Source organism: Gymnoscopelus braueri (assembly GCF_963280865.1).
Source record: "Gymnoscopelus braueri genome assembly, chromosome: 20".
In the NCBI taxonomy this organism is placed as follows: domain Eukaryota; kingdom Metazoa; phylum Chordata; class Actinopteri; order Myctophiformes; family Myctophidae; genus Gymnoscopelus; species Gymnoscopelus braueri.
Genome location: NC_137622.1, coordinates 43,575,423 through 43,589,071, shown reverse-complemented (window position 1 = coordinate 43,589,071; position 13,649 = coordinate 43,575,423). Strand labels below are relative to the sequence as shown.

The following is a 13,649-nucleotide window of genomic DNA, read 5'->3' as shown; positions in this document are numbered from 1 at the left end:
ACCAGATATGTCACAGTATTCTGGCTGTATTTGATAGCTTAACCCTTCCCAAAGCATAATGGGACTATGCCTGAACAGAAATACCCCAGGTCGAGTGTAGCTGTGAAACTATGAGTATTCCTGTATAGGCAAACTCTACATGCACTTATATTATTAATAGACACTGCGTACACACACTCACCCTCTCACGACTTCTCTCGTAGAAAAACAAGGGGAAAAACAGTTTTATTTTAAAACTCAAAGTAATACAGGGTATGGCAATAGTATACAATATTAAAAAAGGAAAAGGTAACGTTTCTGGTAAAACAGACAACAGACCCCCAAGCTCTATCTCCAAGTCCTCAAGGTGCCCAGCATAGACATAGAAAAACATATCACCAGATAATTATTCAACCAAGATACAGGCTTGCCGTTAAATCTGGAAAATATCCATCCTTACCATGCCATGGGCTACCTAAGATAATGTGGCCAAGCAATCGGTAATGCTAAGGAGCTGACAGAATTATCTGTTTATTTAACTAGATTATGGGCATGTAAGAGTCTAGTTAAATACAGCAAAATTCAATATCGCTCCAATCAACCTCATTGCAGTCTGGTCACCAAGACGATCTAAAAGGAGAGAGCACAATAGAATATGGGGGGGGGGGGGGGGTATGGGAGAAGCTCCGTACAAGGCAATGTCCCTCGCCCGATCTTAAGTCGGGGGAACATTGTGACACCTCATACGCATACCAGGCTCCTCTACCAACCAACCCCCCGAACAGAATTATACAGCAGCATTTATACAATGTCATTACATCCGACAAGCCCTCATAGGCCTTGCTTCCCCAAAAGTCCCCTATTGCAGCTAACACCATAGCAAGGGGTCATAACATACAGTACATTGACAGAAACACCAAGTCATTGATAAGAGGAAGTTATGGGGTAGGCCATTCTGATGCAATCATGTCTGATGCAATGTCTGGCGGACCTTGGGCCCACTCATCTCATGGGGGAGACAAGATGTGGGTCAGATCCACACCCATGAATACCCAGTCTCCTCGACACAACACACACACACACACACACACACACACACACACACACACACACACACACACACACACACACACACACACACACACACACACACACAAACACACACACAAACACATTTGAATTATTTATTTATGTCCACATAAATACAAGGTCTAAAGGACACAAATACTGGTAGTGCAGTTTGACACTGTGGGTTACTATGGCATACGTGCCGACAAAGGCAATCACAGTTACAGTTATACACACACGTAGGGCCAAACATTCAGTATACAGCTTAAGGGTACAGATAGCAGCGCCGTCTCCAAATAGCGCGACTGCCAATGATAGCTGACACTGAGCAATATTTTGCTAGCTGTTTGGCTCTTCTCTTTGAGAGGCCAGCCATCTGAAGGCCTCTAACAACGAGCTTATGAACATGGCCCAGGCTGCCAAATATGAAAACTAAAAGTTTACAGTTGTAGCCCAGTTGCGACATGGTCTGCTCTAGCAGTTGATACTTCAACACCTTAGTTATAAAGGCTTCTTCTAGGCTGTGGTCAAACGTACAACCAACCTCTAGAATGAGAACCTCTCTACTATTCTCATAAACAACAACAATATCGGGGGTGTTTGCTGCTATATCAGAGAACATTGAGACATCACTACACAGATTGAACATACTCGGCTTCACAGTGGAGTGCTTATACAGCATTGGTGCAGGTGACCTGAATGTGGAAATGATACTGTCTGCAATCAGATCCACAATTCTATCATGTCTACAAATGTAAAGCCCTCTGTATGCATGACAACCATTGAGGATGTGGGCCATGGTTTCAGTAATCTGTGCGTGGTCGTGATGTATACAGTGTGGGCTATGGCTGTCAGGGAGCCAGATGGAAAGATTAAGCTTAGATGGTAAAACCTGGAGCCTAGCTTTTAAGGTGAAGGTGATGATGGCCTCATCAAGAGCTACACCTTTAAACACTGTATGAGACACAGAGTGGTCAGCGGCCGGGAGACAGGCAAGCTTTCCCTGCAGTCTAAGATCAGTCCAGTGCTTCCGTTGACGTTGTTGTTGCGCTGACATGAGGTGACCACGGGCATTGGTGAGTGACAGTTCATACCCTGATCCACAGATGTTGATAGTGGCTTTTATAGATATGTTGGGGTCAGAGATTACCTCCTCGGATGCGTTGGAGGTAATCTCACACACACACACACACACACACACACACACACACACACACACACACACACACACACACACACACACACACACACACACACACACACACACACACACACACACTAATTTAGAATAAGACAACATCATCCATGGAGGATGTACGTATGTGTACATCCTCCATCACAGCCTGTTTCCTTTGTGCACAGAAACCACTTTAACCCTTTAAGACCTGAGGCAGATTCTACACATGTCTTCTAAATCCTAACAGTTTTCTGAAACACTTATGTTTCTATATCAGTGGTGCTCAAACATTTTCATGTCAAGAAGCAAGGATTTGAGTTAAAACAAATATTTAAAAACTAATCCACAATGTTCACAATTAAAAAGAAATAGCAGATATAAAAGCTTGTTCAAATTTTCAAATAGTTTTTTTGAATAGCCAAATAACTAACCAAATAATGGTTAAAGTGGCTAAAATTGTTGTGGTGCTATATTAACTACTTTTGCTGGGGAACCCCCCCAACCCATAATAGAAAATGACTCAGACCCTTCCCTAATAGCAGCCTATAGAGTATAGACTAACTATAGACTATAGACTAACTATAGACTGTAGACTAACTATAGACTATAGACTACATATAGACTATAGCAGCCTATCGACTGTTTACTAGTCTGTTGACACTCAGAATGTTGTTTCAATGTATTGTAATAAATGTGGGTTTTCTATGTTTACTACAAACTGTAAGTATAATGTCAGAACCCGAAGGCACCACAGACCATGAATGTAAATATATAATGGAGCGCTCTTTATTAAAGTGAATACTCAGTGAGCTACAGAATAATAATAAAAGGATGAGACAAAACAGTGTTACTCTACAACAGGTCATTTCACAAGGCACTTAGACACAGATAAATCGTTCCCCATAATAAAACCATTAACTATAAAATACAGGCCTATATGTGCACACAATATATACAACAGTGGTTATTCAACATTTACTTAACTCGCCCATTGTGGCGCGACCCCCTGGGGTCTGAGCTGTGACGTCGTCCAACTGCCCAGGGAATAGCTTAGCTGGACGGCGTGCTGTGCTGACACTCTTGTCTAAAGTCAGTGGTAGGTCAGCTGTCGGCGGAGCGAGGCGGACGGTACATTCCGCTAATTCCAGAGCCCTGTCTAACTACAGGAGACCGTAAGTGTAGCCTCCCCTCCTGCTACGTAAAAACACTAGCTCCCCCTGACTATCTGTCTTCTCCGTCGGCAGGACTAAATCCAGCGAACGGCCCCTCCCGTCCCCAGAGTGCCGTACCGCAAGACGTGGTGCTCCGATCCCAATGCCCATGTCCAACTGATTGTTTTGTAGTGTCAGTGTTCTCTCCTCACCTGAAACCAATGCAGTCAATCACAGAGTCCCTGCTCATCTTCCACACCTGAATTCAACAGCATCAATCACTGCGTCTGTGTTCATACATATTCATCACAGTATTTAAAACACCCATAATGCTTTTTAAAGTATTTTAAAACAAGCCTTTTTCTTTTATTGCAAAATAAAAAAATATAACTCAGAGCACAACTTTCATTTGAACCTGACTGATATGCCCATATATGGACTGCTCTCTAACAACAGGTTTGGGGATCTGTAGGGAATTGATTACATGAACCTGGCATGTGTGTGCAGTCTCAATATTTGTAAACAAATAATCGGTCTATAGGGTGCACCTCCAAAACCTCTTTAACTTCTGCCCCTAGGGGCATAGTCCTGCTAAATGCTAATCCAATGGCCAAAACACACAAACAAACACACATTTAAAATGTGTTTGATGACTGTGTGTACAATTACAAACTCTGAAACCTGAATCAAGAATAAACTGTCCATCCATTTACATATTAAAGTACATTCAAAAATAGCTCCGATCGGAAACCTCTCCCTCCAATGTATAGCTCCGAGATGAGGTCCCACATTCTCGGGTTCCTGTGTGGTTCACCGGTGGATATTTTCCACTATGCATGATTCTTACCCTCTTCCGCACATCGTATCCAAAACGTAAAGGTCGTCCCCCCTGCTCTCAGATGCTTTAACTTTTAGCGGAAAAGAAAATCTAACCGACGGGTTGAAACAAGCGTTGCATTGTGAAAACAATATCCACAGGCTGACAAAAAAGGCGATTTAAACACTTGTTTCAACCCATTGGTTAGATTTTCTTGAGTGCTAGAATTTAAAACATCTGAGAGCAGATGGACGATGTGCAGAAAAGGGTAAGAATCATGCATAGTGGAAAATAGTCACCGGTGTCGCCCCCCCACAGGCACAGAGTAATGTGGGACCTCATCTCTGAGCTATATAGCGGACGGAGGGAGAGGTTCCAAATGGGGCTAATTAAAAGACAACCCTAAACCTGAGTCTCAGACAAGTAAGTCTCTTGACTGGTGCTCCCTGGGTTAGTGGAAGTGTTGGTCTGAGGCAGCTCTTCAGTGAAGGCTTTCTCCAGCACCTTTAGGATAGAGCTGCGGAATACAGCCTTGAAATCCTGACCCATGAACACGTACAGCAGCGGGTTCAGGCAGCTGTTGAGAAGTGCCAGGCCGGTGGTTATGGGGATCCCGATGGTGACCACTTGATCCAGTGTTACACTGCGCACTGTCACCAGGAAATTCACAAAAGCAATCTGATACATGATTTGATAGGGAGCCCAGCACAGGAAAAATGTGATGATAACAGTGGCTATGATTTTGAAAGGGCGGCGTGATTGGCCGGCCAGCGAGCGGTTGTTCCTGAGCCGGTAGATGATGACAGAATAGCAGGAGACGATGACAGTGAAAGGGACCACGAATCCCATGAGGAAGTGAGTCATGATCATGACCCCAAATCGAAAGTCCGACAACTGATTCACTTCAGGTGTACTGAGGTCACCGGTGGGTGCAACGTTGTGGTAGCACCAGATGATGTCCTTACCACGGTAGGAGGGCTTTGTTCCGCTGAAGTAGATGAAGATGAAGTAAGGGGCGCTGAGAGCGAAGCCCAGCACCCAGACACCCAGACTCACCCAAGACGCCTTTCTGACGCTGCGGTGGTTCTGGGCCCACACTGGACACACCACACATACACATCTGTCAACACTGATCACCACCAGGATGAAGATGCTGGCATACATGCTCATGAAGAAAACGATATGGTCAATTTTGCACATGAATTTGCCAAAAGGCCAGTTGTCGTCCAGAGCCGTGTGTGTGATTCTCAGGGGCAGGAACGCTGTAACCAGGAAGTCGGCCACAGCCAGGTTGAGGTACCAAACGGTGTTGACGGTTTTCTTCATTTTGAAGCCCGTCGCCCAGATGACCACACCGTTCCCCAACACGCCGAGCACAAAGACCAGGCTGAAAATGACGAGGGCCACGATCTTGAAAGAGCCGTTTCCACCAGTCAGATCCATCTCTTTATTGTGATAAACAGCAGTTGTGGTCATAATCTCCATCGTCCTAAAACCTAAAATAACAAAACAAAGGTTAATGCTTTGTTTTAACAGGCCATGTATTATTATACTGAAATTATTTGGTGCCAGGGATCCCCATACGAGATTTGTATTGTCAAAATGTTTCATATATATATATATATATATATATATATATATATATATATATATATATATATATATGTATATGTATATATATATATATATAGGCCAAAATCATCTGCTAAGGTTTCTTACAGGAGAGATGTTCTAAAGATCAATGAATACCCTGCTCACATTATCCCCGTCAAGACGCTCATAGCTTCCTCCATTACTGGATCAAACAAATAAATAAATAAAATATATACATAGATAGGCCTACCGTAACATCAACATCTTGTAAGTGATACATTTATTTATGTTAAAATAAGTTTTAAAAAGCTCTATATTCTAGATAGCATTCATGTCTATATAATAAAGAAAGTAAAATAAAAGATACCTGTTTCAAAGTGTTGAAGGGACGTCAGTCAGAGAAGTGTCTTGTTCTAACTGTGGTCAGTGAACACTGAGGAGCTCAGAGCAACTTATAGCACCGTATATATGAGTCATATGCATGACAGCCAACCATAGTGGAAGTTTGCAGGAACTTAAAAATAACCACCATATCAAATGGGGAAGTTGCATTTTTGTATTAAACCCCTTAATTTAGCAATTCTGGAGTTCCAAGTAAAGCTCAAGTCCCCCCCCCCCCCCCAATGACTATACAATACCTTGTATCACAAAATTAAATAACATACTGAAAATCTGCCACGATTGAGTATGAAATTGACAATGGACAATGCAGTGTAAAAGTGCTGTTTACTTAAAGTTTAATCATGCAAACGAAACGTAATATCAGCAACCAACAAAGATACAAATTCAACTCTGAATTATTAAAGCAGTACAGTTAGAAAAAAGGCCCAAAAAAACGCAACCCGCAACCATCAATATTGTCAATATATATAAGTGTATATATCATATATATTTATATCCTCAGGGTATATATCATACCCTGAAGAAGGCAGTTTAATATTTCTACAATTACTACAAATTGCTACAAAACCTGTATTTCCAGTCATTCTTGGACATAAGCAAAAGCTGAAGGATGAAATTAAGTCTGATAATAGTGTACCGTATATGTTCACATCATGTACACTCTACATTACTTAAGACCATTTTTTAAATATAGATTTTGTTTTACATTTTGGACAAAATTGCCAATTTTACATCAAGGTGCCAGATGTCCTATAGTGCCCACCTATCTGAAACATTGGACCAATCAAACCAAAACTCAACACAAACTTAATTGCTATCTGGCCCTAAAACATGAATATAAACTGTCAGAGTATCTCTTTACGGTCAAAGATAAAAAGCAGAGACAGATCCTGACTAAATACAGACTGAGTGACCACAGTCTGACCATAGAGAAAGGACGACACAGTCTGTCCTATCTGCCTCCAGAACAAAGAGTGTGTGGTCACTGTACCACAGCTGAGGTAGAGACTGAGATGCAATTTCTATTAAAATGTGACAAATATAACAACATAAGAGCAGCATACTTTAAGAAATGTGGGTTGTTAATTCCACATTTTTAGAGCTAGATGACAATGACAAACAACACATTCTATTAGGAGAGGGACCTGCAGCACACTTAGCTGCACAATATGTGACTGCATGTCACAAACTGAGGGACACATAAGCAAACAACACTCAATGTGACTATTATCTTGACACTGACTATATCTTGACAAACACACACACAGTTCGATGCTGTACATTTGGACCATTATGACAGTATTTGCATATTGTATTACCGTATATAAGTTCATGTTTTATTTGTATATTTGATATTGTATGTATATATTGTTTTCTGCTGTATTCTTTTTTCAGTATTTACTTCACTTGATGCTTTGGCAATATTGTAATTGTTACATTCATGCCAATAAAGCGAATTGAATTTGAATTTGAAATTTGAGAGAGAGAGAGAGAGAGAGAGAGAGAGCGAGAGCGAGAGAGAGAGAGAGAGAGAGAGAGATGGTCCAGGTCCAACAGAACACCTACTGGGCAGAATGAGGCAGAACATGAACTCCTACACATCATAAGCTCATTTCCATAACTCTAAGCTCTAACTCAGTACCAGCCTGACTGAATGACTCCAGGGTGGAGTATAGATGTCAGGCCTCATCTCTAACCTAACTCATCTTTCACATGGGATCAGTGTTCATTTTGTCCACTAAAACTATGACAATAAATTAATTAAATTATAGTCAACTACCTGTTTTCACTGACGAAAAGTAAATAAACTAAATAAAAGATTAAGCTGTGATGACAAGAACTATGTGACTAAATACATTGACAATTGCGTCAACAAATAAAATCTAGATAGGGTTAGGTAGGGACTAGTGGAGAATATATATTATGTTTTAAAGCGAACATTTGTAACTCTGATCTGTGCTTCTGGGGGGTCCCTGGAACAACATATTTTGATATGGGGGTCCACGGCCAAATACATATCATTTTGGGGGTTCTTGACATGGACGAGTTGGAGCACCACTGATATGGCAACATACGTTTTTTTCAAAAACATTTGTAGAATAGAAGTAGATTTGAAAAATAAATCACGATTTTTCAAAAATAGCAGATCTGCAAGCTCATAGCGCGGCACTCGGTGCCGTGCTATGAGCTTGTAGATCTGCTATTTAGTCGATCTACAAGCCGATCTACAAGCTTGTAGATCGACTATTTCTCAGGGCCAGTCAACCAATCAAAGCTCTGAGAATTAATGAGACGCTGGACATTGCAGCCTAATTCATACTATCATTTTATTTTGGCACGTGGATTGGATGTAATTTGGAACTTCTCACAGGCTGTGAGACACTTAATTGGCTCATAGCTCTTGAAATTCTTAGCAGCTCACACTGTCAGCCTAAACACACACACACTCTCTCACTCTCTCTCTCTCTCTCTGGACATGGTCTCAGGGAGAGGAGAGCCTGCTGTTCCAGCTCTTATCCCAGATGTGTGACAGAATGTCTTCACATCGTCCCCTCATCATCATCATCATCATCATCGGCCCCGGGAGGAGGTCCTGAGGCCCTGGAACCAGAGCCCTGAGCAAACAGAGCATCATTACAGTTAATGTCTCAGCGCTCAGACAGTGAGCCCGTCTATTGAGTAGAAATACCCAGAGCAATGAATGAGCCACAGCTTGCCTTTTATGAACCAATTTACCAGCTCAGTGGTCTGGTGGTCACAGTGTCCGCCCTGAGACGGGGAGGTCCAGGTTCGATTCCCCAACCGGGTCATCATACCAAAGACTATACAAATGGGACCATATTATTATTCCTCCCTGCTTGGCAATCAGCATCAAGGGTTGGATTGGGGGGGGGGGTAGGGGTAGGTCCAGTGACGTACCCACTGTAGAGGCAGGGCAGGCGGTCGCCCCGGGGTTAGGGTTAGACCCCCCTAACCCGGACCGGGACCCCTAGGGGGTCCTCAGAGCTACTATAGGGGGTCCGCCAAATCTTTGTGTGATAGGATTTCGTTTTTTTTACATTAACCACTTGAACCCTAGAATTCCTTTTCTGAGGGGAACATTAGCCGAAAATAGCAGATCTACAAGCTCTTAAGAGCTTGTAGATCGTCTATTTTTGGCAAAGAGGCTATATAGGTGTAGAGGGAAAAAGAGAGCTTGTAGATCGGCTATTTTTGGCAAAGAGGCTATATAGGTGTAGAGGGAAAAAAGAGCAGAATAAGTTTAAAAAAAACTTTAATCTGAAACACAATTTTATACAATATAGAGTAGGGGGTCCCTGCTTCATCTCTCTCTCAGCTAGGGGGTCCTTGGCCTGAAAACGTTGAAGACCCCTGTTATACAGTATACAGTAAAACAAAATTCTGGGAGGCACTGTACACTGTGTGTGAGCCAAGTGGTTCACAGTCTGTGAGACGTTCCAGATGACGTCCATGGATCACAGGGCTTTGTCTCACGCCTTATTATGAATTAGGCTTTAGCGCTGTGTGAGTGTCTGAGAGCCACGGGAACCACCTGGACACAACAGGAGCATGATGGGCACGAGGACAATGAACCACGAGGCCTGACAGCATGGAGATTGTGTGTGTGTGTGCGTCTGTGTGTGCGTGCGTGCGTCAGTGGTGGAAAAATGTACTCAACTTTTTTTAAGTATGAATACTGCAATGTAGAAATAGTCTGCTACAAGTAAAAGTCTGGTATTCAGAATTTACTTAAATAAGAGCACAAAAGTATTGGCATCAAAATGTACTTAAAAGTACCAAAAGTAAAAGTACTCAGTCATTATGCAGAATGTCTCATTTCACAGGTTGTCACACGTTTCCAAAGAAATCTTTTGACAATAGCGGATCTACAAGCTCACAATGCGTCACATCGCGATGCGTTGTGAGCTTGTAGATCTGCTATTTTTAAATATAATAATATAGGGCTGAAGTGGTTAATGTATGTTTGTTTTGTAATAATAATCAAAATCTACAAAGTAACTACTAACTAAGTTTTCAAATAATTGTAGTGGAGTAAAAGTATAATATTTGGATCCGAGCTGATCCGAGCTAATATTCCAGTTAAAGGGATATTTCACTTTCACATTTTTTTTTGGTCATTCTATCGTCTACTCAGGCTTTTGTGAGCCCCCCAGACCGTTTTTAAGTTGCTTGATTCAGTATTTAGATATTTGATATTCATTTTATCAGACACGCCCCCTTCCTATACAAACCCATTATAACTTAAAACTCAATTTTTAACATGTTAGATTCGTCAAATACACCCGTCCTTGGTTCTGGTGACTCACCCTGCCCTCCTAATACGCGAGGGGGCCGTGTATTTTCGATAACTTTTTTCATTTATTTTTAATATTTGTTTTGGAAAATGAAAAAAAAAAAATACATTAAAAAAAAAAAAAAAAAAATATGAAAAAAGTAATCGAAAAAACACGGGCCCCTCGCGTATTAGGAGGGCAGGGTGAGTCACCAGAACCAAGGACGGGTGTTTTTGATGAATCTAACGGGTTAAGAATGGAGTTTGAAGTTATAATGGGTTTGTATAGGAAGGGGGCGTGTCTGATAAAATGAATATCAAATATCTAAATACTAAATCAAGCAACTTAAAAACGGTCTGGGAGGCTCACAAAAGCCTGAGTAGACGATAAAATGACAAAATGTTTTTTTGAAAGTGAAATATCCCTTTAAGTAAAAATACCTCAAAATTGCACAGTAGGCTACTTGAGTAAATTATAATAAGGATAATTCCTTTTAACAGGTCGTTCATGAAAGTCCTTGCGGTCTTGTTTCCAATGAGAACCTGTGAGCAATTAGGGGTTAAGAGTCTTGCTCAGGGACAAATTTCATTTCATTCAGTGTCCATCATGCTCTGCACAAACTGCACAGATGGTCTGCCAGTGTGAGACGAAATGACTCCATGAGGCCAGGAGGTGGCAGCATAGTCTGAAGGAAACTGCAGTGTGTAAGACAACAGGAAGGCTGTCAAACGTTGAGCAACAAAAACAGACAAACGTATTATTGATTATTATTACAAAACATACATAAACCACTTCAGCCATTTGAAAATAGTCGATCTACAGTAGACCTGCTATTTTTAAATGATTTTGTATTATATTTGAAAACTTGTGAAATGGGACATTCTGCATAATGAGTACTTTCCACTTTTGGTGCTTTAAGAACATTTTGATACCAGTACTTTTGTAAGTAAATTGTTCTGTGCTAGAACGAGCTAGGGCCCAAGTGAATACTCATAATACACAAGTTGTTTACTGTTACGTTTATCTTCATCCTGACCTGACCAGCACACTGTAAAGAACTGTATTCCCAGTAAAGTCTATAAACCTGGATAAACATCGCATGCCTGTCCTTACCCACTCCTCATCACCATGCAGCGCGACAATATTGATACTTTTACTTAAGTAAAATATGTGAGTACTTTTTCCACCACTGGGAGCGACGTCATCCAACCCTCAAATATGTGCTGTTGGTCAAACATCTGAGCGCAGCACGGCTCCCGCTCCTGGAATACACGGCTTTGCTCGACTTACGTTTTATTAAGAGTGAAGGAAATTGGATGTTCAAACGGCGTAGAGGACGGACAACACTGTAGCTTCTCTATAGCTCACACTGTCTGCTCCTGATCCACTTCATATTTATCTTCATTTATTATATCCACTTCATATTTATCTATAGCTCACACTGCTCCATGATGCACTTCATATTTATATTATTTAACTTCATATTTATATTATTTAACTTCATGTGTATATTCCAGGATTGTTCACGGTACAGTGAGACCATTCGTTAAATTCATATTTATATTAGGGGATGGTTCAAATAGTAAAAGAGTTAAGAAGATATATCGGTTGTTACTGAAGGAAGGGTTTATAGGTGTGTGTGAAAGAAAGAAAGAAAGAAATTAAAACTGTACTGTACTTATGTACAATGTTGAGGGATTTTTACTTTACTGGAGTATTTCCAATTTTCAGTACTTTTACTTCTACTCCACTACATCTTAGATGCAAATATTGTACTTTTACTCCACTACAATTATTTGACAGCTTTAGTTACAAGTTACTTTGTAGATTTTGATTATTATTACAAAACATACATTAACCACTTCAGCCCTACAGTATATATGTCACAGGGTGAATGGAGAACCAGGTAGATTGAAGACAGAGCACTCATTTTTAGGCACGGGGCTTCGGTGCGAGGCGGGGCTTTTCGAGACAGGGTTTATTAGCGAGGCTCGCGAGAAGGAGGACGCGGCGCTGCGAGGCGGGGGTTTATTAGGGGAACGCTGAACACGCGTTCACACGCACACGCTTGTCCGTGACGGAGGCGCGCCGACTTAGTAGAGCTTGAGGCCGAGGAAGTGCGCCCTCGCGCCTCCAGGCGTGTGTGTGTGTGTGTGTGTGTGTGTGTGTGTGTGTGTGTGTGTGTGTGTGTGTGTGTCAGGGAGAAACTAAAACAAAAGCCAGAACACAATAAAAGTATCTTAACAGTCCTGCTTTCAATAAACCAAATTGAAAGCATGAGCGCGTGCGCGTGTGTGTGTGTGTGTGGGTGTGTGTATCGCGGCCATATATGTTGTGCACAAGCCTGGCTCGTGGCTCCCTCTTGTGTTGCTTCTACAGAATAGCAGGGTCGAGCGAGCCTTCTTCAATCTACCTGGTTCTCCATTCACCCTGTAACATATACATTTCGGCCATTTGAAAATAGCCAATCTACAAGCTCACAATGTGTCGCAATGGTGAGCTTGTAGATCTGCTATTTTCAAACGATGTTTATGCATTTTATACATTTGAAAACTTGTCAAATGAGACATTCTGAATAATGAGTGCTTTCTACTATTGGTACTTTAAGTACATTTTGATACCAATACTTTTGTATTTTTACTCGAGTACATTTTTAATTCCGGATTTTTACGTGTAAGGGCACGGTCACGCCGCACTTTTGTTCTACCTATGGGGTGGAATCTGCCAATGCTTTTTCAATGAGAATCACGTGGTTTGACGGTCTTGCGCATCTTTCCGCATCTTTTATGCGCTCTGCTTTTCCCCCTCTGTCCAATCGGGTGAGTCGAAGGGAGGGTCCTGAAAGTGAGTGACAGGTGCGTCACTGGTCATTGGGACAGAATGCGTTGCAAGCTACTCCGTTTTTTTAGAATGCGTTGGCTGCAAAAAAACTGTCGGCCGCTCACATTACATTACATTACATTACATTACATTACATTACATTACAGTCATTTAGCAGACGCTTTTATCCAAAGCGACTTACAGTAAGTGCATTCAACATAGGTAGGCAAGAAAACTACTTATCACCAGAAGTCTTAAGTGCATTCTCTTCTAAAACAAGCAACTAAGAGCATACCTCGCGCTACATTAAAAGTGCAATATATCAGCTTCCTACTTTCATAAACAGA

At 41.5% G+C, this 13,649-nt stretch overlaps 1 protein-coding gene across 1 annotated transcript; it reads right to left on the bottom strand.

Moving 5' to 3' along the window:
- Positions 1 to 4,594: 4,594 nt before the first annotated feature.
- LOC308075731 (chemerin-like receptor 1) lies at positions 4,595 to 5,677 on the bottom strand (the record flags this gene model as incomplete). The annotated part of the gene is made up of 1 exon (XM_080415677.1): positions 4,595 to 5,677. One exon carries the CDS (start codon positions 5,675 to 5,677, stop codon positions 4,595 to 4,597), a length of 1,083 nt encoding a protein of 360 aa, XP_080271803.1.
- Positions 5,678 to 13,649: the final 7,972 nt, after the last annotated feature.